Here is a 25,542-nt window from a genome sequence, read left to right on the forward strand (position 1 = left end):
GCAAACAAAATATAAGCCACCAAACTGAAGTGGACTAAATTGTTTTCAATAGGAAAATCTCTTATTAATGGTATCTAAGACTTTGGCGAGAATTCATTTAAATGTAACTAGTTTTTTCGGATGTCCCTACTACTAGTTTTTTCATCTCGTCTGTCCGTGATCACGGTTGCAAAGTAACCGAAACGTCGAGATTATGTGGTTTAAAACAATAAAATACGCGTGTAACATCAGCAAATATTAGTTTTATTTAAATATCGTAAAACAATCTGTTGAATTATACACTATGAGTCATATTTGTCTTCACTGATTTATCGTGTTTGTGCTGTCCCAGGCCCTATGGAGGTGCTAGTACGTAAACCGCCAGTATTCACAGTGGAACCGGAACCTTTGTATCAGAGAAAAGTAAGTGAAGCTTTTAATATTAGTCAATATAAATTCCTATCGCATACAATTAGAAAATAGAAAAGTAAACATGAGCTCTGTTCGTTAAAACTTGTTACTTTTGGTATGTAGGTAGGAGAATCAGTGGAAATGCACTGCGAGGCTCAAGAGGCTGAGGGAACGCAGCGACCGAGCGTAGTGTGGAGGCGACGAGATGGACTCCCTCTACAGAAGAGTCGAGTGAGGGCGCTGGGCGGCAACATCACCATCGACACGCTCAGGAGACAGGACTTCGGAATATACCAGTGTGTGGCTTCCAACGAGGTAAGAACCGTTTTAGTCCAACTTTACGTAAGATCCATTCAAAGTATACAATTCATTAACAACAGCTAGAATTGTTTGGTGATGGTAACATCATAATTTTACTTTCATTCATATGTCGTACCTCCATTATTCTAAGGTGGCGACGATAGTAGCGGACACTCAGCTCGTCATAGAGGGCACGCAGCCCCATGCGCCATACAACGTGTCAGGCACGGCCACCGAGTTCCAGGTGACACTCCGATGGCAGCCAGGCTACGCGGGGGGACCGGACTATAAACAAGACTACACCATATGGTACAGAGAGGCTGGCTTCTCAGAGTGGACTAAAGTACCAGTCACGCCATCTGGTGCCACCTCCGTGAGTTAATTCAGTCTCTACAGTTAGGCTCAGAAGTACATAGGATAGTGTTCTCCATACGATGAAGTGACCATGAAACACCTATACGTGGCATCAAACATCGTTTTTTTTAATTCAGGTGACAATAAATCGTCTCCAGCCCGGTACGACTTACGAGTTTCAAGTGAACAGTAAGAACACGATCGGTGAGGGGATGATGAGTAAAGCTATCACTATAAGGACTCTCGGTGAGCGACACTTACAGTTAACACGTATTCCTTACTAACAACTAACAAGCTGTTAATGATTTACTAACGAAATATCCTTTATAGACGTAGGTGCCAAGCCAAAGGCTGCCCCCACCGCCGCGGGGCCGATAGATGAAAAGATATTTCAGAACGCACCCGAAGGCTCCGGTACTAACTGCACCTAACCTCATCCAACACATCCTCATACTAATTCCTGCATTACATTCGTTTATATTATAATTCTTTTATTAATATGAACCTTCTCTAGGTCCTAAGTCCGGACCCCCCCGCAACCTGACAGTGACAGAGGTCCACAATGGTTTCCTGATAACATGGCAAGCGCCTCTGGAGCGGTCTCACTTGGTCCAGTACTACACTATCAAGTACCGCACAGACGCTCAGTGGAAGACACTCAATAGAGGACAGATAAGGCCCGAGGAGACCAGCTACTTGGGTGAGTTGCTAGACTACCGGTGATACCAAAACAATACTCAGTTTTGAACATGTGATCAATGAATTTCAGTCAAGAATCTAGTCGGAGGTAGGACGTATTATTTCCGCGTGCTGGCGAACTCCGCGACCAGCTACGAGAGTTCCGAGGAAGTGAAGTTTCCTGTGCCGGCGCGGGTCAAACACAAGGCCATAACGGCCGGGGTCGTTGGAGGGATATTGTTCTTCATAGTGGCCATCATACTGTCCGTCTGCGCGGTCAAGATATGCAATAAGAGGAAACGCCGCAAGCAGGAGAAAGGTGAGATCGATGGGAGGAGCGGCCGCCAGCCCGCTCCCAGCATCCGAGTCCAACGACCCCTGTACACATCACATAGAAGTGTGACAGTGATTTAGATAGATTATACTAGAGTTTTCCCTCTCCGATTGTATGAGGAGATAGAAAACTTCGTGTGGCCATATTGTCGGTGAAGAAGCTAGTTATCATTAATTTTAGTTCGTCTTGATGGCAATAGACACCATTCGTTTCGTTCTCGCATCCTGCATGACTCACGTTTTGAAACCACCAACTTGATTCACATTAAACTATTATGAATATCCTAATCCACATAACTTCTATCACAAACCCGACGTTAACGCACGTTTCATTTAAACATTTCACTTTATGAAATATATAATATCAGCCGATTGTATTAGTTTCGTGTGTTCTGTGAATGTTTCCATAGCTGAGCACTGTCGTGTGAACTCTAATTAACTTAGTGCTTCATATGTTGCTGTACTAACGTCACTTTGGGCTTTTTTTGCTATTTTCAGCCATTCACTGTGAATCGTAGAAAAATATTTATGTATTGGGTAAAATATAATCAATATTTACACCTGTATTTATATTTTGTTCTTCTTATTAACTCCTTGTAAATGATTTCTTATTAAATATGCTTTTTATTTTTTTTATCGTTTTTTTTTTTTAATCAGTAGTATTATACCGAATGAAAACTGTCAAAGTTTTTGACATCTCTGTCAACTATCAATGACAGTATTAGAGAACTGTGACAGATTTCGTTATTAATAAAACCTATCAACGGGCTTTATGGATCCAAAGTACGTATTTTTTTATTTAACATTTTACTGTTACAAGCTTATCGAAAAACATTAAACTTAATTAACAATAATTATTACACACGACTGACTATATAAGTGATAGTAATGTATGGAATGGAATTTAAAAGATACTTTTTTTTTAATTTTCGATGAGCTTTGCTTTCAAGTTGACAATATGGTGTCTGAAGTGGGTTGAGGGTTTGTAACGGTGTGGGAGGTGAAGGTTAGTCGCGATGGGTGGTGGCGGGCAGCGGCCGGCACACGAGCTGAGCGGTAGTCTGCACGCGTTAATGTTCAGAAATTATTCGTTTGCAGCATACAACATGGTAGCCGCGCGACTCACCGACCTGCGCGCGGCTGACAGCACTCAAGTGCCTTTTAAGAAGTAAGTCAATATAAACAGAAATACATTTATATTTCAACGTTTACGACTTTAATATTAATTTAATTACCAATGTGCATATTTAAAATTATATTAACACGTCGTACCGTTTTCACGCTCAATTTAACAGGAAGTCAGGTTAGTCTAACGTAACATATATTTTACCATTTCTATTTGTGACGTGTACTAAAAATGAATGTTTTAAATTTCTACCAGATTTAGAGAAAGCGGAATATCGAGTTTAGTACAATGTTTGCGATTCACGGCGAACTGGGTGTGGCCGGCGTCTCGATGTGGCGACGAGTCCCGCGTTTGGCCGGCGCCCGTCGCCTCCCTGGCGGAGTCTCCAGCGCCCTCGCCGGCTCCCTCCGCCGCGCCTTCCTCCTCAGACGACGGCGGGTTCCTCCCGCGACTGCGTGCGCCGCTATCCCCCGCCGCCGCGCCGCCTCTGTTCCGCGCCTCCTCGCCGGCCCTCACCCTGGCCTGGCCGCCGTGGCCGCCCTGGCCGTCCTGGCCGGTGTGGGCGCCCGCCTGGACTCCGTGGTCGCCTCTCCACATCTCCGACCTCAGCTCGGTGCCGTTCCCCAGTTCGGCGGACGGCTCGTTTCCGACGCCCCCCTCTTTCCGCTCCCGCCCCCCACGCGTGTCCCTCGATGTCCCGTCCCGAGTGTGCGTGCTCGGTCGCCCCCGGTCCCGGCCGCCGGTCCGTCACGGCAGGCCGCGTCCCCTGGTGGAGCCGCCGGCGCCGCCGCCGCACGAGGCCTCTCCCGAGAGCAGGTCGTCGTCGAGCGGCTTCGGCAGTAAGAACGCCTCGTCGTCCCAACACAACCGCAGCAGCCGCACGGGAAGCCTGGCCGAGTGGCGTCCCCCGCCCTACCGGCCGCCGCCGCCCGTGCCCGTCTCGCGGCCGGGGTCGGGGCGACTCGAGGCGGCGGCGGAGGCGGCGGCCGCCGAAGCCGCCGACGCGGGCTCCGTGGACGTCCACTACGAGTTCGATCGCGCGACTCGCACCCCGACGCCCTCGACGCCGGAACGGACCCGCGCCCGTCCCTCGCGAGACGACGTAGAGGCTCGCGTGCGCGCTATGAAGGAGGAGTTCCTGGAGTTCCGCAAGCGCCAGGCGCTCCGCCGTCGCTCCCCGGAGCCGCTGTCCCCGCTGGCGCCGCTGTCCTCGCTGGCCCCCGCCGAGACGGTGTGCTGACCCGCCGGCCGCCCCCGTCCTTCATCGACGACCTCCCACCGACGCCGTGCCTCGACGAATCGTCGCTTCCGTCGCGGTATCATATTTATAGAGAAGAAATAGCTTTCATATATACGTTGGTATATTCTGCGAGGGAGTTGGATATGTTGGTTCTCGTATGAGGTTTAATGATATGATACGATATGATACATACATCATTGACATTCGACGCACTGATGTTAGAACTTTATTTAATTACTTATAGTTAAACACGACACGATGAAGACCTAAGCATTATATTGTACCTTATTAATTTATTTCAATTACAACCAGAAGCTTAAATTCCCTTGAAGATATTTGCTTTCATTCCGCCGATCTGAAACTCTTTTTTCCGGTCATTCAAACTTGTATTATAGTGTTTTTTGATAACTATTAAAATATTTTCATGGTATACCCAGCCGACATGTCAGTGTCACTCGAGACGTCGTCGGTTTGTCTTAGTCTTTATTTGTCAGTACCCTGAGAGGAGTGTTCTCGATCCCACCTTAGTGCTCAGCGCGGCTGGCCCGACCTACTACTATTGTAATAATACTTAAGGCACGTTTTCAGTCTCGAGGCCGCTCGACTGGAACTCTATGTACATACGTGTATTTGTGGATGCAATGGCGTTCTATTCCCGCACCGGCCGCTCTCCGTCGTATATTAAAGTCAATTAACGATTAATGTGATCGCGCGCGTCCCGCCGCCGTCGTCGACGCTTCCATACGATATTGTTTAACGTGAACGCGGTTTGTGATATTCGCGAGTGTAATATCGATGTTATTATCAGTAGAATAAATGCTTCCGAGACGTTTTGTTCGATGCGCCACGACGATATGAACACTCGTGGCGCTGCATGAGGGCGGGCAGACGGTGCGGCGATACGTACACATAAACGCTTTAGGTATGAGCGGGTGAGCATCCACGACGCCGCTCATACCAATATTATATTGTAGTTATTAATAAATAATTACGTACAACTAAAGTTTAGTAAGGACACGCGCGTTCGACGCTCTAATCATTCCGCGGAACCCTCCGGCCTCCAACGGACGTCTGTCCTCTGAACGCGACGATTTGGGAATGAATAGCGAAGCGGCGAACGCGTGCCATCATATTATATACACAACACAAATAATCTTAGTTAGAATTAGTATTATAGATCGAGCAACCGATATGACCGTTTTTAATGGACTTTATTTGAAGTACAAATTTTTTTATTTGTTTTTTTTTTTTATGTAACACCTTCGTTTATTTTTAAATGTACATATGTAAAAACATATTAGATATTATATTATACACTTATTTATTTAGATATCGTATGAACGGGGTTCTATGAACTTAGCCAGTACTCGTGAGGCACTAGCGTAATTTTTATTTAAGACGTTTGTTATAACAACATCATACTAATGTTATACTGAACAAAACCATGTGGCACAACGCTATGTCAAAAGGTGCTCATACAAATATTGAATAACGCATGTTCTGACCAAAACAATCTTCATATATTTTATGAGAAAACTTTAATTTTTGTTATCAAAAATAGTAATTTATATTCTAGGTATGTATGATTTGACATTTCAAAATTTAGAAAATACAGATTAAAATAGCACGACCACTAGGTTTCAAACTATCCCACCTGACAACCTTAAATATTCTATGTAGCAGTCGACACTAAGACTGCTGTTAGTTATATTAGTATTATTTATAAAATGTATATTGATTAATCAGTATATCTCATGCATGGATGATTTTACACGATTTTGAATATATTTGATTCGTTTCGGGAGAATGTTTAAAGATGTCATTATCGTTAAGAACCTCCTATGGTATAAGAATACAATGTACGCTTTAAAGAAATTAAAAATAACTTATAATATTAGTTAGGTAGTTTATTAAGGTGTAGTGTAAGCGTGTGCGTCTGTCACGAAAGTTAGCCGTGTGTGATGTATGTTGTGTTGTGTTTTGACACACGCACGCCATAACTGAGGTCACTGCCGGTCGAATAGGTTAAGCGATAAATCGTCACTCAGTAGGATAAAAAAAAACATTTTCTTTTTTTTTATTGGTTTTTTCTAGATATGCGATACGTTTAGATTGTTAGTGACAAATGTATGTGCAATAAACCCACTGTTCAATACAATTATTACGTTATATATATTGTATGTGATCAATTATTTTGACTGACCAACTCAAATTCAAGTATGCATGGTTAATATAATTTACCTTTTGACATTTCACGTTTCTGTTTTAGTAACTGTTGTTGTGTATTATCTGTGCGTCGCCATTATTGTCTGTTTTTTATTTATCATTTGTATAATATTAAAAATTGTCAATGAGTTCGAATTATATTTTTCTTTTATTAAAATTGCCTTCAATTTATGTCACTGTAGACTTTTTTTGTTTATATCAATGAAATTGATTCGCAAAATTTATGTATGATGTTTATTGTTTGATTTTTTCTACTTTCTGTGAATCACATCGACTTCGAGTCCCGCAATATGATTGACTAATTAAATTCATTATAATGGATCTCCCGCGAGATTTTTTAACAGTGTTTTGTAGAAACAAAATAAGAATCGAAAATAACGATATAGCTCAAACCATGTGATATCTAGTCTCCATGTGAAGGTAGTGGAAGCGATATTTATCATTTCGTTGAATTTTTATGATTATTTACATATTCAAGGACTAGAATCTTAACAGTTAAGAATTATTAATTGTCACTAAAAATTATATTTCTTTTCATACTTATATGTAACCTTTGTTTTTATATCATTCTTAAAGGAAATTACAAACGATTATTACTATAAATAGAGCACTAAAAGTCAGTTGACAATTTCTATAGACTAAAAGGAAAAAGATAGCAATACATTAGAATAATATTATAACTTTATCGTATATATCAGTTTGTATAAAGGAACGTATGAGATTTAATTAAAGTGCACATTGGCAAAATATGAGGCGGTGAAACAGGGCACCCAATATTGAAAACTTAAGGCAAATGCACAATATCTCAGCACAATAAGTGACATTTTATTTCAAAATTTATGGTATACTACCTCTAGCACTTTTAAAATATTCCAACGAAACGGTAATAACTGTAGTAGTTATACTTCGCTTTGGTTGAACGACCATTGCACCAGCCACCATTTTATTATTAAATATCCTTCGTTTTTGTTTATAGAATATTTTTAGTTGTAAGTGTTGAGATCAGTGTTTACTGTGTAAGCACACAAAAGATTCAATTCAAAAAATACAATAACGTTGCTATGATTTCATGTGTGTCTTATTACTGTACCCTCTCCTTCCCTTAACACTACTTCGCTACTACCCATACTTTGATATCTGCATAGTACCTAAGTAATTATTAAAGTTACCTAGTTTTGTATCGAAATAGTGTAATGACACGTAACTGTTGCCTTTAACATGAAACGAAGATGTTAACGGAAGTTATTATCTGATAGAAAAAGAACTTAACTGAACGTAAAACAATTTTACAGCACTCGTCTTATATTCCTTTCATGACACTGTTTCGCCCTCGTAAAAGTATTTATCACGAAAATGCAGTTGGAAAAGAAAGTCATTTTATATATTCTATGTACATTCGCACAATCTATATTGGAGGTTAGTACAGAATCTTCAGATGAAAGTAACGATGATGAGAGTTTGATCTACGTAGACGAGAATGGAGTCAGCCATGTAATGAACTTCTCTGAAACACCACAAGACACGAACGAGATGTTATTAGGCGACACATATTTCTACTTATATACAAGGTGATTTGATTTCATAAATACTTTGGTAACGTATAAAATTTTACTATATTTTATTTTTAGTACACAAAAGGTTGAAACGTAATAAAACGCAATATTCTGACATACATATGTATATGCACACTAGAAAAAAAATAACAAACACTGATATGGAAATTGGAAAGTAAAATTTATCTTCAGTTTTCTTTAGTGTTCCGCATACGTCTCATTTAATTATATATGTCCGACAACAATTTAACAGACGCACAGTTTTATTTCGCGCGCTAATGCTGATTACGTGTTGAGGCTACGAGCATCAGAACGGGGAAGCAAAACAAGTCAATTTAACTCATTCTATGATACTGTCGTCGACGATCGCTACGATTAAATGATTAAAATCTTCGATACACTTTGTTCCTGACGTTTAACGTTGGGCGTTTAATTGTTCGACCAATTGGTTATGTTATTTACAATGACTACATTTATTTGCTCAGGCGAAATGGCGATGTGAACGGTATCGAAACATTTTATTATACAATAATAAAATTAAAATAGTAAAGTTATAGTCGATGGGGGAGGCCTATGTCCAGCAGTGGACCTCACATGGCTGAAGAGAGACAGATAGAGAAAGTTATCAAAATAATTTTACTTTTATTTTTACGTACATTTATAAAGCCAGATTCTTAATTCGTCCTTAAATATCTCGTGTACGTACTATTAACCCCCCTCTTCCCCGCTCGTCATCACTTCTCAGACACCTTAGAAGGTACGAGTATAGCATTAGATCGCAAACAATAAAAAATATTGAAATAGCTAATTGTTAACCTGACATCGGATCTATTGGAATTTAGTGTCTTTAAATACTTATGTAGTTTACATTTTGCTCATCGAGATATTGTTGTAGAAATAATCAAATGAATCCTGAGCCACTCGAAATTCCTGAAGGAAATTCATCAATGACAAGCACATACTTTAATAAATCAAATGACATAAGGGTCATCACTCACGGTTGGATCACTAAAGAGAATGTAACCTGGTTACAGAATATAAAAAATAGTTTCCTAAAAGAGTACGAATTGAATGTTATAACCGTCGACTGGAACGAGCTGTCCAGAAATATAATTTATCCCTTCGCCGCTTATAGTACACGATACGTCGGGAAAAGGGTTGCTAAGCTCCTTGACGCTTTAATAAGAACATATAATGTAAATGGTGATAATGTACACTTAATTGGGCACAGTTTAGGAGCTCAAGTTATGGGTTACGCGGGCATGTTTTGCACAGAAAAGGTTTCTCGTATTACAGGTAATGTATCTGAAGTTAGATGATGCACTCAATGATAAAAAAATATCTATAATTTTAATATTTAAAGGTCTCGATCCAGCACGGCCCTTATTTGAAATCCCTGACATGATGGACGACTTTAAATTAGATTATACTGATGCAAAATTTGTTGACATAATCCACACTTGTGGCGGAGTTTACGGTTACGAGGAGAGTCACGGCCACGCCGACTTTTATCCTAACAACGGAACGTCTCCTCAACCTGGTTGTAGTGAAAAAATGAACGCAGGTATGAAGATACAGTACCTATTAACAAAATACAGCATGTCATAATAATTTCATCGTTAGTTTAATCTCCCGATACAATCTTTTATATCAGTTACCAAAAGGTGATTATGACTGCGTCTCTATAAGTACCCTCGTTATAGTGATCTACTCCACTTATCCTCCGATTCAGATTAAAAAAAAAAACATTCTATTAAGGGATACATATTTATGATAAGATTTTATGTCATACATCAAGTATGAACAAATTCTGAAACAGCGACACCTAGTGCGATGTACACAATACTATTCTTTTTTCTATGGACAAATAAATTAGTTATCTGTGGCAAGCCCTTGATACGTGATCGTTTTCTAAATTTATTTTTTTTCTTACAGAGGGATGTAGTCACAGCCGTGCCTTTGAATACTTCGATGAATCTATCGAGTATAGACCCGACGTCGGTTTTATTGCCTTTCCTTGTCAGAGCTGGGAAAAATATGAAAATGGCGAATGTACGAAAAATCCCACTGTAATGGGATACTTGTCTGATGTCAGGAGCCGAGGCGACCACTACTTACATACAAAAAATGAATCCAAGTTTACTCTGTAACTCGTCAGTCTTTTGTAACTGGGATTTCTTAAATAAAAGTCATATAGATAACATAATCTTTTCATTTTACTTTTCAAGTACTCGTTTCATAAACAAATCTGTTTAATAACCTAACAACTATATGCAGTAGTTCAAAATATACAATCAATAGAAAAATAATCATGATTATACAAGAATATACTTTTTAGGAACATAGACAATACTTTTGTTTACAACTAAATATCTTTAACAGTGCCGCGCCAATCTGAAACAAACGGGCCACGTTTTATTATATATAATTTCATTGAATCACAGTCAACGTTCCGTGACACGCGATCAGTGTTAAAATACTTATGCTTCATTATACATCAGTCGGGAAAAGAAGACAAAAAGATAATAATCATCATGTTGCACAAAATTCACATAAAGTCACTGTGTACAGTTCATACACCTCGCACATTGTGCTATAGGAATTCTCACCTTATGAATTTGACTCGCGGAACGATCCCTGCTTTGGCCAATGTTTGCATTCTCAATGGACGTGTTTTCAAACTCCGCTGCACACCGACTGGCTGGCTTCGAATTAGTAGGTACATGGTACAAAATATATATTAATTATCCTATACATTAATTGATTACAGTTTTGTATTGAAATTACATTAAACATTTACTATACCAGAAGATGACGTATTGGAACACTAAACACTTTACAGACATTTAATTGATTCGATTGAACTATTAACAATGTTCTATCTTTATAATAAAGAAATTTTAAGCGTTTTTGCTTACAATAAATCACCGCCCTAGACTTCGCGGCCGCTACAACGCATATGATGGACGAATTACATTTTTTTTTTAACACATACAATAATGAAAAAGTTGTTCAGAGACAACGTGTGCAAGTTTATCTTACAGGAAAAGTATTTAAATTGTGTCAAAACAGCTAATGTAGGATGAGATATGTAGTTTTGTTTTTACAATTATAAAATTACTATTGACATTGAAATTCATCCAAACAGGATCGGACGATCACGAATAAAGGATAATATATTTTTTTAAATATATACGCAGAGTTTATCTGCCACAGGTAAAGTTCACGAAGGCACTACGATCCAACAGCCTCTGAAAATAAACACAAACCGGTTAAAAACAAAGATAAACATATAGCGTTGCAACATTTCTATTGTTCGATCTCCTCATCAGTAAAATATTTTATGCATCATTATCCATCGGTCGGGAAAAGAAGACAAAAAAATACAATTCATCATATAGGAGACAATTTCCTTCTTTGGGAATTACTTAGAACTCGTATAAAAACAAAAAAAATATTCAAGTATCAGATGGACATAGAGAAAAATCAACGTAGCATAATATACTGCTATATTTATGTCCACTATCTACGCTGCGTTAATATTATTTTCAAGATCAATACATTATATATTTTCAACTTACCATTTCCCAGGAACTCCCAGCCATGCCCTCATCTCAGTGCCTCGAGAGCCAGCTGTCGATAAAAAAAAATCCATCAATACAACATTCATGAGCGATTGATTATATATATAAAACATTAATACTAAATGCTTGCCTTTTAACAAAAAACAGCAGCCACGTCTAGCTAAATACTGACACCTGTAAATATACATATCACGTTACTTCTTATGTAAATATAACCACGGCTGTTATTAACTACATATTGCTTAAAAAAATCTATGCTGCATCGAAAAATTTGTCTTTGTTCCATATATTAATACTTAAATTCAAAAATCTTATATTAAAAATTTTTATAGTAATAAAATATTCAACATACAACCATGTTTCGAATTATTGAGGAAAAAAATAGGATTCAATCGTTCATTTAAGATTTTGTTTATTTAAAAAAAATATAATTCCTGGTGAAACGAGTAGTTCGTGTCAGTAATATAATATTCATTATCACGAAAATCGTTGTGGACGTTTTGCAGTTTTACGTAAAGGAGTCGTATTTTGTGTATGTATGAGAAAAATTCAAGACTTCTTATGAATTTAGCATCTGGGAAAAGTGTAAGGTTACTAATCAGAATCAATTTAAAAATAACGTATAAATTTAATAATATTCTATTTGTATTATTAAATGTATCCAGAGATATTGTGGTGCAGTACGATACATCATTAATGTTTGACCGTATACGGCGCTCGCGTCACATAAATTCAAATGCATTGGTATGTAGGTAAGAAAACAATCTTTTGTAAGAAATAAATTACATTAAGGATCATCATCATTATATTATAGAAGTTAATAGATTCCTGAAAATTTTAAGGAACAAAGAATTTCAGTATTGTGTAAAAAAAAAATATATTAGAATATTCAAAGACCAATGACGCGTTTCCGTCAGTCTGCTATAGTGTCTTATATATTAACGTAGTGATAGAAGTCTAGAGAACAAAGTAAAAGTAAATACGGATTAGGTTTTAAACTTGCAACTCTCACGAAACTTACCGAAGTCAAAAACAGGTCACCTCTTCACTGTAGTGATCAGTAAGGAAGTTTTGCTCCACAAAAATAGTATTATTGCGATGTTAATGTAGACAAAATATATTCTCTTTCTTTCTTGAATTCTTCCGACATCAACGGTTAGTAAAGTCCCTAACAGACTAACTTTTTTTTTATCGAAGATTGCTTTGAATTGGATGTTAATATTAACTTTAAGCTTTGATTTCCTCAGCCATGGTAAACCCAAGATAATATAATCGAGAAAGTTCAGTAAAATGTTTCTGTCATAATATTTATGTATGAGAAAAAGCGTCTGGGTAATCAACCGTCGAAATATTCTCAGGATGCATTGTTTTAATCACATCGTCAGCCTACGGCGTATTGTATTAAGGGAACAGACAAGCTGGTGTACATATAAATGTAAAACCAAATGTTTATATTCGTGGCTGGAGCACAAGTCTAAATTCACAATGTGATTGAATTATTACCATTTTTTTTTTTTGCTTCTCAGAGCCATAGACCCAAAGAGCACAATGTTATTTTTTCTAATAAATAGTCAATTGGACAACTTTAAAGAAAATATGATATCATGTATTCTTCTTCTTCTTCCTGGCAATTATCCCAGCTTTAGCCAGGGTCTGCCAGCCTGCCTTGTTTTTTTTTATCATGTATTTAATAAAAAAATAGAAATCGATTCGTTGCTATTTTAATATAACTTTATATATACTATCCTAACTACAAACATAGGATAAGTCCTTACCAAAAACATGGTGATAATATCGTCAATTGCTATATTCGTAAAAGTAAAAAAAATCTGAAAAACAAAAGTCAAGACTTATTAAATACAAAAAGTAGGTTGCTTTAATAACTTTTAAGACTGGGATAAGCTTTTTACTGAAATTGATTTTCAGAACAGAATGATATTTCATCCTGAAAAAAGGAGTGGATTTATTTAAATACGATGTTGGAACTTTTTTTTTATTTAATCTAATACTTTACTATACTTGGACCAAGTCCGAGTTTATTTCACATATACAAGGAATCTTTTCCTATAATACGTATAATGTGATAAGCTACGACCAACAAATAGTTCACTCGTATGGGAATACAGCTGTAGCTGTACGGTTCGTAGATAAAAATCGTATCTGGTATATGTAATTACACTTATTACGTCGTTTCAACTTAACATTACAAACCACTCAATATATTTGGAACTGTTTATATCAAACAGCCTTTGCTCTAGTTCGTATAAAACCTTTTTCGTACCTCCCTGCAAAATTCTCCGACTTCAAGTTATTTGTGCTTCTCATTTTGTGTTCTTCTGTCTTCGTATCAAAATATAAGGTCATTATCATAACAAAGTATTCTTATGGATATAAAAATGTAATTTTCGTATTTAAGATATTTTTTTACCTCTGTGAAAATTTTCAGGTTCTTAAAATAAAATATATATTTTTTGTCCACTTTCTTTACATAGACACTGATTAGATTCTCGGTCCATTTCAATTTTTTTTTAATTAAAGTAGTTAACTCTTGTTGAAAAACAATACAAATCGTAGCTTAACATTTAAAATTATAAAAAAAATTAAAGTGCCAATAAAAAAAATGGCGGTATTGTTTTGGTTGAAGATTAAAAAAAATAACTGACGTTAAAGTGCACTCAAGATTTATATAGAATTATGAGAAGTCCGTGGAGGTAGAAACACGATGTGATTTATAAAGATACGGACGACATGTAAGGTTTTTAAGTGTTAAAGTTATCTCTGAGGGTCCTTGATATCAATGATTGTTACAATCACATTCCCTTTTCCTTGCGCGATGTTGAGTTGTCCTAGAAAAGGTCCTGAAAATTAAAAATCATAATATTTTTTGTTTTAAAGCATGACGAGAGACATGCCAACGACTCAAAATTTTTCTCCAAGTTATTATAATAAATGCAGACTCGATTTTCAAGCGTATTTATTTCTTTATCGAAATGAAAAAAAAATACATTTATCCGAATTAAATGTGATTCAAAATTATTAAAATTAGGATAGAAAACTTGTTTAAGTTGATAATTTCGAAATAGATATATATTTTTTTGATATTATAAAAGAATAATAATGATTAACAATTAATCATTAGAAAAACATCGATCACTAAATTGTAATGATGCCATGTTCTTGCAATAAGTTATTTCGAGTCCGTGTTAGGAGCTTACCGTGTCATTGAACGAGTCAATCTGTAGATTTCGTTGTTTTTCAAAACCACTACTATACAGCAGTTTCGTTCGTTACGTTGTTTGAGACATTCCACACAGCAAAAAAAATGTTTTTATAACTAATACTGTCGCAAACAGCTCATGTTATTTAGACGCCATTACTGACCAATGTTTAGCTTTAATTCGTTTTTTTTTTGAAACAAAAAAAACAACAGGTGTCACAGCGACGTAAAGCCGGAGAGTTAAACAAATTGTTGTTTGTTGCAACTATAAAATATTAATTTTTAAAATTGGTTCAAGTATTCATAGATTTCGTCCAAAGAAACGATGTACTTCTAGGCGAGTATATTATACATTTGTTTTGTAACACATTCATATTAAATAGGGACTAATGTGAGCTCATACTGATCGAGTCCGACTACTCGTCTTGTCTGTGATGAATTTCCATAAAATACTAATATGATTATTAGTAGAGATTTTCATTGTTTATGACATGTATAAACATTTAAAAACTACATATCGTAAAAGCGTTTACCAATTCATACATTCATGTTGAAGGCAAAGTTATCGAAGTATAAAATCACCGTGTTCGTAACATGTACAAATAAACATTTTTTTCGTACAAAATAATGCACATACCGTTTATATACGCGAAATCAGTACGTAGAAATAATGTTATAAGTGTAATAGGTATGGTTTTTTGTTAAAATTATATTTCTCATAGTTTTTTTTTTCCTAATTTTACTAATTTATTTTACTGAATACAAATACTACTTTAATTACATACCTCTTACAAATTCCTGATTTTAATTTCCAAGAGGTGTACGCAATACACATACATATTTAGATATTATTTATTTTCATAATATATAACCAATGTATTACCATGATTAAAAGGAACTTTAATATTTAAATCAAAATTTATCAAAAGATACTGAAGTTTTGTTTAAAATGTTTTGATGTTATGGCAGCGTTCATAAAGAAAAATATATATCTACAAAGTAATTATTTATTTTATATAAAGTTAAAATTACAAGGTGTTTATGAATCGACCAAGTATAGAGTGTGTTATAATGAATGCAGACACTTCACAAACGCAGCTAACCACATCACACAACAGTTACCAAACATCACTCGATACACTCACACAGACAGACAGACAGACAGACAGGTAGCGTTTAGTTTAGTATAAATATTATGTATACAAAAATAAACATGGAAAAAGAGGTAATGATATTTCAAAGAAAACAGACCACCGCCTGTGAATTGTGAATCCATTTTTAGATTCAATGTTAGCTTTAAATGTTGTCATGATTAAAATATATATATAGATATATATGAATTTAGTCCTAAGTTAATTATACATTTATAGAAGTTACCTTTACATGAAGATTTTAAAGTTTTTATAAAAAAAAATAATCGGTACAATTTATTTATTCAGAAATTTCTAGCAACTCGAGAGAGCTTAATATTAAAAAAAAATGCGAAACATACTAAAAATCTACACAATCTACAGAATATCATTAAAGATTCCATCAGATGCAGCAAGATAAATGTTTAAATTTTTCTTTTAAGTGTGAGGTGAAATGATCTATATACAAAGAACATGCCCAAAGTAATTGTATGTTCTCAGAACACGTCTGATAAAACGAGTAAGTAAAAAATTTACGGTTCATAGCTTTCCTTCAAAAAACCGATAGTTTATAGGATAAATTGAATGTGAGCCTTAGTTAATAAATGAAAAGTATCTTTCTCACAAACCAGCTGATAATTCCTTAAGCGTTTAGCACTCCCTGGGGCAGTCGGAGTTTTGATAAATTAACTCTAAGAATATTACATATAATTACTGGATAACTAAAATATACCTTACGACGCTATTCTAAGATCCAAATTAGTATCAGAACATTAGACTGAACGCAACTCGACTAACCTTGATCTCTTAATTTATTACGAATTTCAAGTGCACAAGCTTATACTGAAATCGGTTCCAACGTGATATGTAACTGAACATCTCATACTGACAGGTTTATAATAAGTGCACGACGTGCGAGTGAAACATGTTTAAATTATAACTATAATGTTACTAGCGGTTAGAACGGTACAAACCCTTCGGTAGAGCTTATGCACATTAAATCGATTTTTATCTCTTTGTTATTTCAAATACGGGCTTCGCTTATAGTTAACTTATAAACACACAACAGATACAAGATATATCATAACTGCCAGTTGTACTAGTCGCATAACAGTAGGTTAAGGGGAAGCCAATATTTGAAAGCTGTTCATAAATCAATCATAATCATTTAAAATCGACGTCTTTTATTAGGAAAATCATCCATTTGGCGCGGTCCGTCCCAACCGCGATTCTGTGCCATCTCGTCATAACCTCCACGTGGCATGTCGAACTGCTCTCTGAAGCCTCCATCCTAAAGTGAGCAATCATAAAAACTGGCCAATATTTCTTATGTTACACAATACAATCATTATTATAATACGTAACGCAACAAACACGAACAAACGATACCTGCTAACGCTACATGTCTTTCAAAGCGCTTCGCGACGCAGCTTCCAGCTCGCGAGATTATATCGCGTGGTAACGACAAATAATATAGAACCTTATCGCTGTACGATATGTTTATAAGGCTAAGGTCTTTCAGTTAAGTCCGTTCTACATTTAATAGTATTCATTGTAAAGTTTTTAGAAAGTTATTTAAATCGTAATCGATCGAGATACAGTACATGAAGTGTCACCGCTGATATAACGCCTCGTTGGCTCTGTACTACACACAATAAAATAATACTTTACATCCAGCTTATTTACAATATCAACTCTCTTTTATATATTTTCTTAGTAAATATTCAAATGCAGTCAAAATCAAGAAATAATTAAATATTTATATATGTCGACAACACTCGGAATCAATCTTACAACAAGTGTTCAATCAATTTCCTGTAGATGTTGTATTTGTTGTTGTAGACGCATTACGGCCATAGGGATATAACATTACATATTAGTTCACAAAATTTCTTCGCGAGAAGATCTGATAGATAATATTTTATTTTCTCACGCAACCAGAACAGAAGACATTCGAAAATAACAATGAAATTTAATAAAATATTTAATTTCTTAGCTAACATGATATTTAAAATAGTATTTCAATCACAAAGACAAATTATTTTGTCTTCAACCGAATAGGTTCGATCGTAGACAGAATAATTTAAGTAACCTTCTCAGGCTTTATGGATTTGATATCGGTTCAGTTTCTTTTAAATGTGATTACACAAAGTCTTCTAAGCGTAAGTTTATTCCATAAGATATGTGATGTAGGGATGTAAGAAACTTTATGCGTACTCCAGGACATAAGGCCCGGGATACAAGGCGGGTTGATATTTGTTATTGTATGCACATATAACGAAAATATGAAGGTAGTCATAGATTCCAAGAAGTCAAACACTTGCTTATAACGGATTCCTTAAGATAAAATAAAAATTGTAAATCAGTGCTAGCAGAGCTCTTTAAGCAGATGTAACAATTCCTTCAACTATATTGAATAGATTTTTTTTTTTTATATAAATAACTTTTTGCAGAATTAATTAATACCGCTAACTATATGAATACCTCTTATGAATACTATTAAATTTTATAGAAATATTTTTTCACAAGTATTCAGGGGAATTCCCACATTCCGATTTCCACATGTTATTGTGTTTGAAACGTGTCATCAAGATGTGTTGACAACGGTAGTGTTATCAGGGAAAGGAACCCGCGCGACGGGCGATTACCAGAGGAGATTGTCATGTTGATTGTAGAGCCATCGATTCAAGGAAGTCGTTTGTTGAATAGACTGATTATCACACACAATAATACTTTTAAACGTTCCAATGTAAATGTAAAAAGTCAAAATGTATACAAAAAATTCTAAGTCACGAAAGTATTGTATTCGTTTTGTTAATTTTTTTCTCCACATTTATATAGAATATAGATCCATATTAAGTGTAATCATTAAGATCAGTTGATTGTAATTATTTTGAAACGTTAATGAGCGGTGACACTAGGGTACGTCGGAGTTCGTTTGTAAAGTTATAAATTTTCAATATTATTGTTCATAAATTGTATATATATAAAAGCATGGTGTTGGGACAGTAGAACTCACATGTTACGATAAATATAAATTAGTGATGGCCAAAAGTCTAAACTATTAAATTACACATGTCAGATGTACATGGAACATGTCGATTGATATTTATATTTTTCATTCTTCTAGAACTATATCTGTTATAGTGTCGGAATCATTTAAATAATGTTTATCATACAACAGCCAATGTATATATAGTGTGTTTAGTTATGTAATATGCTGGGTTCATTTCGATCGATGTAATGGTTGATAAAAAAGCTAAAGCCAAGTAGATGTCAGATAACATAGAATATATTAGATATAAATATTAAATATAGGATTCAAAATTATAATTTATACTTAAGTTCTATACTATACAATCCTTAAATACTAAGGTACAGTATATCGTATCGTTGATCAGTTGATCAGTGTGGGTACTACTATAATGGTTATGATAAATCACAGTACCTCCTACCCCATTATTAGATAATATGTTAATCGAGATTAATTTAGGTATAAAATTTATATGTGAATGGAAGATTTCTTCGACCTTTCTCTCATCACTGATATACTCATGTTATGCTTATTCCTCTACTGCATGTAAAAAAAAAATTAATGTTATTTCCGATAGTTCACGTGAAATTTAAGGAAATGAGAACATTTGAAACACTTAGTATCTACTATTTCAGATTAATAATTTATTAAAAAAAATTAAATCCAAGAAAAACATTTCTGCCATAGAAAATGTTTGTGTTTAAAAACTATCTGACATTTAATATTCATCAATATAGTAAAGTCTCCTTTCAAATTAAAGAACGTATTATTATATTATGAAATATTCCGTAAAGTAATTGGACAAAGTAACTATTTCAGATTTAAAAAATGTAGAACAATTTCAGTCATGAAAAATATATAAATTTTTCTATGGGGGCGTTCAGAAATGTATAATGATTCATACATTTTATTCAGCTATTGTAGCTGACACCACAATCATTCAATCTTAGTCTTTCCCTCCCCCTGGTACAAGCGTAGCGTATTGTAATAAATATGCATTACATTTCAAACTATTTTGTCAGTTAGTCTTTTATACAGTCATGGTACCATCCATAAATAACGTCCCCGGTCACATATCACAACTTGTCATATTTTCGGAACCGCTCCCAATTGCTGTGACGTCACACATGTTTTACTTTATGCCGGCGTTTGCGAGGGCGCTTATAAAGAACCGCAAGCAACCTACGCCCTAACGCCGGAAGGAAGTGCGAGCAGTCGTCTTAGAAACAAACCCACTACAGTTATACCCACTGTAGGTATACTTAGATACAGGCCCTTAGTATTCGGAACCCTTGAACACTTCACTGTATCTTTTGAATATTATAATTAATATCACTGATGTTCCTACAAGTTACATGTCGTGTAGAGATAGTCTCAGCTAAAGTATTCATGGATGGAGGTTTTAGTTTGTAACTATTCTAAACTTTATTCACATATAAGCTTCGCGCTTGAGCATTTCAACATATGACGTCACAAAGCTTTTGACGCCCGCACCCGTACCACTTGTGACGTCAGAGGTGACGTGTAATATGTGACCTAATTTATGGATGAACCCAACATTTGTAGTAACGATCAGAAAAATTTGAAGACAATTTACAAAGAAAATTTATGTAAATAATTGTATTGTGGGTATTATTGTTTGTAGAACAATTTGAATTTAAAACCTTCATTTCATAACATTACATCCTTGATAAAGTTTTCGAGTAATTGTTTTTATGAGACAAAGAGAGAACATATTCGGCCACTCAATCGTATATAATATGCACATTTTTTCGTACCACGGCTGAAAATAGCTTTTTCGCTTTAACACGTTACTTATCATACGCTTCTATGTAATAAGAAATACGTTTACAACATCAGCGACGACCTTTTATCGCAACAGTGAGTTCTACTGGGATGAGAATAGACTTCGTCATATTAATTGCAATATGCAATCACATAATAAAAATATAATGTCAAATAGGACGTTAATATTCAAAATTAAATTTGAATATATGCAAGTAAATATGTGTTATAATAGTCATATATTTTGCTAGTTCATACAAAGCGATCACTCACCATAGGCTGCTGGTGGTCGAACATGCCTTGTTCTTGACGATCCAACATCGAGTTCAACCTCTGAGCCTGAAACATACGATTATATTAAACTAACCGAACCGTTTCAAAGATAAATATTTAAGCTAATATTTGTATTGGTTTAAATTAACTCCCTCTATATCAGTGGTTCCCAACCTTTTCTTGACTAGGGACCGCTTTGTATTCTTTGTTGTTTTCGTGGGACCACGATGACTAACTTAACTTTAATAAAAATTAACTTTAATAAAAAACTCAATGTATTTCGGTTCAACAAAAACATGTTATTGAAACATTAATGAAATTTAAAAGTTTTGATTTCGTTGGCAACCAGTGGTCTATATTTATATAAAGTTTAATGTACGAGTCGTTTATGAAGATATGAAATCATAACAAACAAATAAAATTGTGTAACTAATTATAATATTATTGAGGTTGTTATTAAATCGAGAATTAATACGCGAACTGTTATATAATATATTTTAGTTAGACTTTGTTTTAAAGTTACTCTTTTTTAATGTTGCCATAGCTTTAAAATAAAACATTTAAGGTTTAATTTCATTAGTGTATGGTGAGTTGCCATTGCGTTACATTGACAAACTGGCTACGAACAGGTTTGATATTTGTGAGATGAGAGTATGAGAGTATCAATGAAGCATGCATGTCAAACCAGCAAACTCCACACGTGGCAAAGGATGCAAAACTGTTGTTACCACTATAACAGCCCTCGACTAGTGTCGATACACTGTAGTGAAAGTACATACTGCTTCGTTGTATAATAATTTGCATTGAAAGAATATTTTTTATGAAAGATATTAATTGAAAAGATCATTCAACAAACAGCAGATGAGCATGTGTAGTGGTCGTGTGCTGTGTGTCCGCGTGCTGTACCTGTACGAACAGCGTGTTCTCCTGCTGCCGCCGCCGCAGCTCGTCGTCCTGCAGCCGCATCCGGTTGCTGAGCTCCTCCTCCTGCCGCAGCAGCTGCGCGCGCTCCGCCTCCCTCCTCTCGTCCGCCGCCCTCTCCGCCATCTCCCAGCTTCTCTTCTGTCTCTCTCGGTCCTGTTCCCTCTGCCGCAGCTGTTCTCGGAGCAGCTCCGTTTCATGTTCGTATCTGCACAAAACATACTTCGTTATAAACTCAATATAGCTTATTAAAAACTATGGATTCATCATAATGAGATATATCGTGTATAAGGAAGGGTTCCGAGCACAAGCAGATACTGCAGAAAATGACTCACTTAGCATACTCCATCTGTGCTTCAAGTTTCTCCTCCTCGGCAGCCAGTTCCTTCTTCAGAGCCTCCTCCTTCTGTCTGTGCAGTTCATGGAGTTGCTTCCACCTGGTACCGTACTCGTGCTCGAAACTGCCTGGCTCGGAGAAACGTGGGCCCATCTAAAATAAAAACCAATGTTATTTATATACCAATACAGTCTTACATCAATAATTTCGTATTTATAAGTTGCATGTTCGTACTTCTCTGGCACGTAAGAATTCTGGATGTTTCTTTGGTAAATTCTTCTCGGGATAACCATCAAATTCGTCAGGTTCCTCCAAACTCTCCACAATGACAGGACGCAAAGATCTACGAGGATAATCCAGTACATTATTTTTAGTACATTATTTTATTTCTATTTAGTAACTTAACATATGTGTTACTTACGAAGTTAAGAAGAAGCATCTTTCAGTGCAGTTACGGATGGCACCTAATGCACTGGGCTTTCTGGCAAACTCAACAATGCCCTCACCGAGAGTTTTTCCTCTGTCATCAACTTTGACATAGGCCCTCTCAATCTTGCCAAATATTTCAAATGCCTTGTACAGTAACTCATTTGACACAAATGGTGGCAGGTTCTTAACGCGCACCGCACTGTTATGTGGAGCAAATCTTACTCTGATGTTTCTGCCATTTCTCATTCTGCCATCAATTTCACGTTTAGCTTTTTCTGCATTCACTCTATAGTCCTACATTACAGACACCAATTAACATAAATCCAATCAAATCTAAAACAAAATATTTACAAGTGTTAAACTCAATAACAAACCATTTTTATAAATCCAAAGTTCTTCTCTTTGTTCAGAAACAGTTCAGCAGTTTCACCAAACTGTCCAAACATGGTTAATATTTCCTCTTCGGTAACATCGTTTGTAAGATTTCCGATATATAAACGACTTCTGCCATTAAATTTGACCTCCGGTTGTTCAATTGGAGGTATGTCATTCAATGGGCCCATGAGATCTTTCAATTTATTAGCAAGCATTTGTTCCTGTGAGAACTGATTGAATTGATATTAGTTAATAAATAGAATAACTAATTATATCAAAATTATTAGTTTAAATTATTTACTTCTCTTTGTTGTGGCTTCCCGCCATCTTGAGGTCCACGCCCCATGTTATTCCTCTGTTGGTTACGAGCTGGACCCTGTCCTTGTTGTTGTTTTGGACCAAAACCTTTTGGACCAAAATTGCCACCTGGCTTATTACCCGGCCCCCCCTGACTCCAACCACCCTGTTTGTTAGCACCAAAGTTGCCACCATTGACATTCTGAAATAGATAAATGCTTAACAACAGAATCCAAACAAATTATCCCAATGATATTTATTGATATTTACATTGGGACCTTGCTCCTGCTTTATGTCCATCAGCCTAGCTATTGGGCCCTAAAACAAGTGTAAACCTTTCATAAAGAGAACTACATTTTTTGAATGGAAGAAAAAATTATAATAAATAATTAAGAGGTGAAGTTTCTATTTGAGCAAAATCTAATTTGGTTTAAGTAAAAATGTAATTGCAGGAACAACTATAAGTGTAGTAAGTGTGAGTGATATTATTTACCTTTTGATAAGCACCCTGGTTTTGATTTTGGTTTTGAGGTCTCTGTTCAGGTGCAGCTTTATCAACATGATCTTGGGATTCCGGTTTAACCGGTGGTTGAGCTGGTGTCTGTTGAGGTTGGGTTGGATTTTGAGGTGGTTTTTGAGCTGGTTGCTGTTGCAATGGCTTTTGTTGAGGTGGTTGAGGCTTTGGAGGTGGCTGTTGTGGAGTCTGTGGAGTCTGTTGAGGAGAGGATTCTTTCTTCTCCTGCTGAGCCTGCGGTTGAGGCTGTGGTTGCGGTGGTGGCGGTTCATTTTGGGGACCTTGTTTTACAGGCTGTACAAAAAAAATACGTGAGAGCTTGATGATAATATCATACAATTAAAAATTTAATAATTATACATAGTATATATAGTATATACATAGTATATAATAATAATAATTATACATAGTAGTAACGATGTAAAATTCATAAAAAAAAATTAACAATGGTTAAATAGTTTCTAAAACAAAAAATGTAAAACCAAAGGCATGTCAGAATACTTGGTAACTTGATGACTCGGCATCTGTATTGTAATACATATCGCCATTCGCGGCGCTTGTTAAATATGGCCGCGGTCGTAATGAGACAAATAGAAAAGTGAAAATTAAACTTAATCATATAAATTTATTTAGGGGTTCCGTTATTTAAATTTAATAAAAATTATGAACCGACCTCAATATGGGGACGTTGACCCCCATGAAAGTTATGCCCTCGCTGATTCTGATTATGCTCAAAGCGGGAATTGCGGAATCCGCCTCGATTATTGCCCCGACGACCGCCTTGTCTTTGGGGCTGAGGTGGGCCTCCAAATCCTCGATATTGGTTCATGGCGTGCATTTGCATGCTATAAATCATAATACAACATTTAGGTGAAAGCATATAGCTGAATAACCAAAAGCACTTTTACTAGACAAAAAACAATCTTCGTTGAAACTAAATAACAATTAAACCAACCTTTTACTACAAGATCAATAAAAATAGTATTTCACTTCTACTTAACACATTAATAAATAAAATAATAACTCAATTGCGTTTAGCGACGCACTCAGAAAAGAGCTTTGACGCAAAATGGCGGATCCGGTGTAAACGGTAAGGGGAAATGGAAGTCAGCGATAAGTTATACCAACATAACAAACATTGTTTTAATATTGGATATCCTGTCCAAAGTAGACATTGAAAGACGTAGAAATATATAATTTATTGTTTATTATTAGAAAATATTACCTTTATATTATATTTTGTACTACTACTACTACTATTGCTTGATTATATTTTATAATTGTTCTGAGCAGAAATTTTAACTTTTCAATAAACAAATTAATAAAAAAAAACGATATTCTTACTATTATTGGCAGTTAGTAATTCCTTCGACCTGTGACATGTTCATTAATAAATCTCTAAATCTGAAAACTCAGCCTATTTAAGTGCTACTTTAAAAATAAAGC

At 35.8% G+C, this 25,542-nt stretch overlaps 3 protein-coding genes and 1 long non-coding RNA gene across 10 annotated transcripts in view; 2 read left to right on the plus strand and 2 right to left on the minus strand.

Annotated features, from left to right (window-relative positions):
* Positions 1 to 7,715, plus strand: part of LOC116768737 (protein turtle) — a 45,961-nt gene extending 38,246 nt beyond the window's left edge. For 2 of the 5 annotated variants that reach the window (XM_061523843.1, XM_061523846.1), the window contains exons 9-17: positions 332 to 402; positions 514 to 705; positions 842 to 1,063; positions 1,182 to 1,290; positions 1,375 to 1,458; positions 1,559 to 1,744; positions 1,814 to 2,041; positions 3,154 to 3,223; positions 3,437 to 7,715. In XM_061523843.1, the coding sequence (XP_061379827.1) occupies positions 332 to 402; positions 514 to 705; positions 842 to 1,063; positions 1,182 to 1,290; positions 1,375 to 1,458; positions 1,559 to 1,744; positions 1,814 to 2,041; positions 3,154 to 3,223; positions 3,437 to 4,421 (2,147 nt within the window). In that variant the 3' untranslated portion in view covers positions 4,422 to 7,715. Of the gene's footprint in view, positions 1 to 331; positions 403 to 513; positions 706 to 841; positions 1,064 to 1,181; positions 1,291 to 1,374; positions 1,459 to 1,558; positions 1,745 to 1,813; positions 2,042 to 3,136 lie in introns of all 5 variants that reach the window. The other 3 variants (XR_009753042.1, XM_061523851.1, XM_061523854.1) reach the window with 3 other exon arrangements.
* Positions 223 to 5,508, minus strand: LOC133319433 (uncharacterized). Its single transcript, XR_009753045.1, has 2 exons — positions 5,418 to 5,508; positions 223 to 385 (listed from the first exon to the last, which is right to left on the minus strand). It is a non-coding gene; the product is annotated as an uncharacterized LOC133319433 (long non-coding RNA).
* A 246-nt stretch (positions 7,716 to 7,961) lies between the features above and the next one.
* LOC116768738 (pancreatic lipase-related protein 2-like) lies at positions 7,962 to 10,396 on the plus strand. The gene is made up of 4 exons (XM_032659543.2): positions 7,962 to 8,215; positions 9,096 to 9,496; positions 9,564 to 9,764; positions 10,136 to 10,396. Exons 1-4 carry the CDS (start codon positions 8,001 to 8,003, stop codon positions 10,348 to 10,350), a joined length of 1,032 nt encoding a protein of 343 aa, XP_032515434.2. The 5' UTR covers positions 7,962 to 8,000; the 3' UTR covers positions 10,351 to 10,396.
* On the minus strand, positions 10,397 to 25,192 carry LOC116768736 (hrp65 protein-like). Of its 3 annotated transcripts, XM_061523860.1 has the most exons (15): positions 25,052 to 25,192; positions 24,770 to 24,941; positions 24,076 to 24,390; positions 23,853 to 23,900; positions 23,587 to 23,784; positions 23,285 to 23,515; positions 22,903 to 23,204; positions 22,716 to 22,824; positions 22,480 to 22,634; positions 22,130 to 22,352; positions 21,224 to 21,289; positions 11,915 to 11,958; positions 11,782 to 11,833; positions 10,810 to 11,451; positions 10,397 to 10,594 (listed from the first exon to the last, which is right to left on the minus strand). In XM_061523860.1, exons 2-12 carry the CDS (start codon positions 24,938 to 24,940, stop codon positions 11,941 to 11,943), a joined length of 1,836 nt encoding a protein of 611 aa, XP_061379844.1. In that variant the 5' UTR covers position 24,941; positions 25,052 to 25,192; the 3' UTR covers positions 10,397 to 10,594; positions 10,810 to 11,451; positions 11,782 to 11,833; positions 11,915 to 11,940. The 3 variants fall into 3 exon arrangements, with proteins under 3 accessions (XP_061379844.1, XP_032515431.2, XP_032515432.2); XM_032659540.2 differs by lacking the exons at positions 10,397 to 10,594; positions 10,810 to 11,451; positions 11,782 to 11,833; positions 11,915 to 11,958 and adding an exon at positions 15,995 to 17,422; XM_032659541.2 differs by lacking the exons at positions 10,397 to 10,594; positions 10,810 to 11,451; positions 11,782 to 11,833; positions 11,915 to 11,958; positions 23,853 to 23,900 and adding an exon at positions 15,995 to 17,422.
* Between the last annotated feature and the right edge of the window lie 350 nt (positions 25,193 to 25,542).

The sequence above is a fragment of the Danaus plexippus genome, chromosome 4 (assembly GCF_018135715.1).
Source record: "Danaus plexippus chromosome 4, MEX_DaPlex, whole genome shotgun sequence".
Taxonomy (NCBI): domain Eukaryota; kingdom Metazoa; phylum Arthropoda; class Insecta; order Lepidoptera; family Nymphalidae; genus Danaus; species Danaus plexippus.

Coding starts and splice junctions, on each gene's coding strand:
- LOC116768738 (XM_032659543.2), top strand. CDS start 8,001: ATGCAGTTGGAAAAGAAAGTCATTTTATATATTCTATGTACATTCGCA. Junction 9,497..9,563: donor AAAGGTTTCTCGTATTACAG/GTAATGTATCTG, acceptor TAATATTTAAAG/GTCTCGATCCAGCACGGCCC. Junction 9,765..10,135: donor TAGTGAAAAAATGAACGCAG/GTATGAAGATAC, acceptor TTTTTCTTACAG/AGGGATGTAGTCACAGCCGT.
- LOC116768736 (XM_032659540.2), bottom strand. CDS start 24,940: ATGCAAATGCACGCCATGAACCAATATCGAGGATTTGGAGGCCCACCT. Junction 23,785..23,852: donor AGCAGGAGCAAGGTCCCAAT/GTAAATATCAAT, acceptor TATCTATTTCAG/AATGTCAATGGTGGCAACTT. Junction 22,635..22,715: donor AATTCTTACGTGCCAGAGAA/GTACGAACATGC, acceptor TTTTTATTTTAG/ATGGGCCCACGTTTCTCCGA.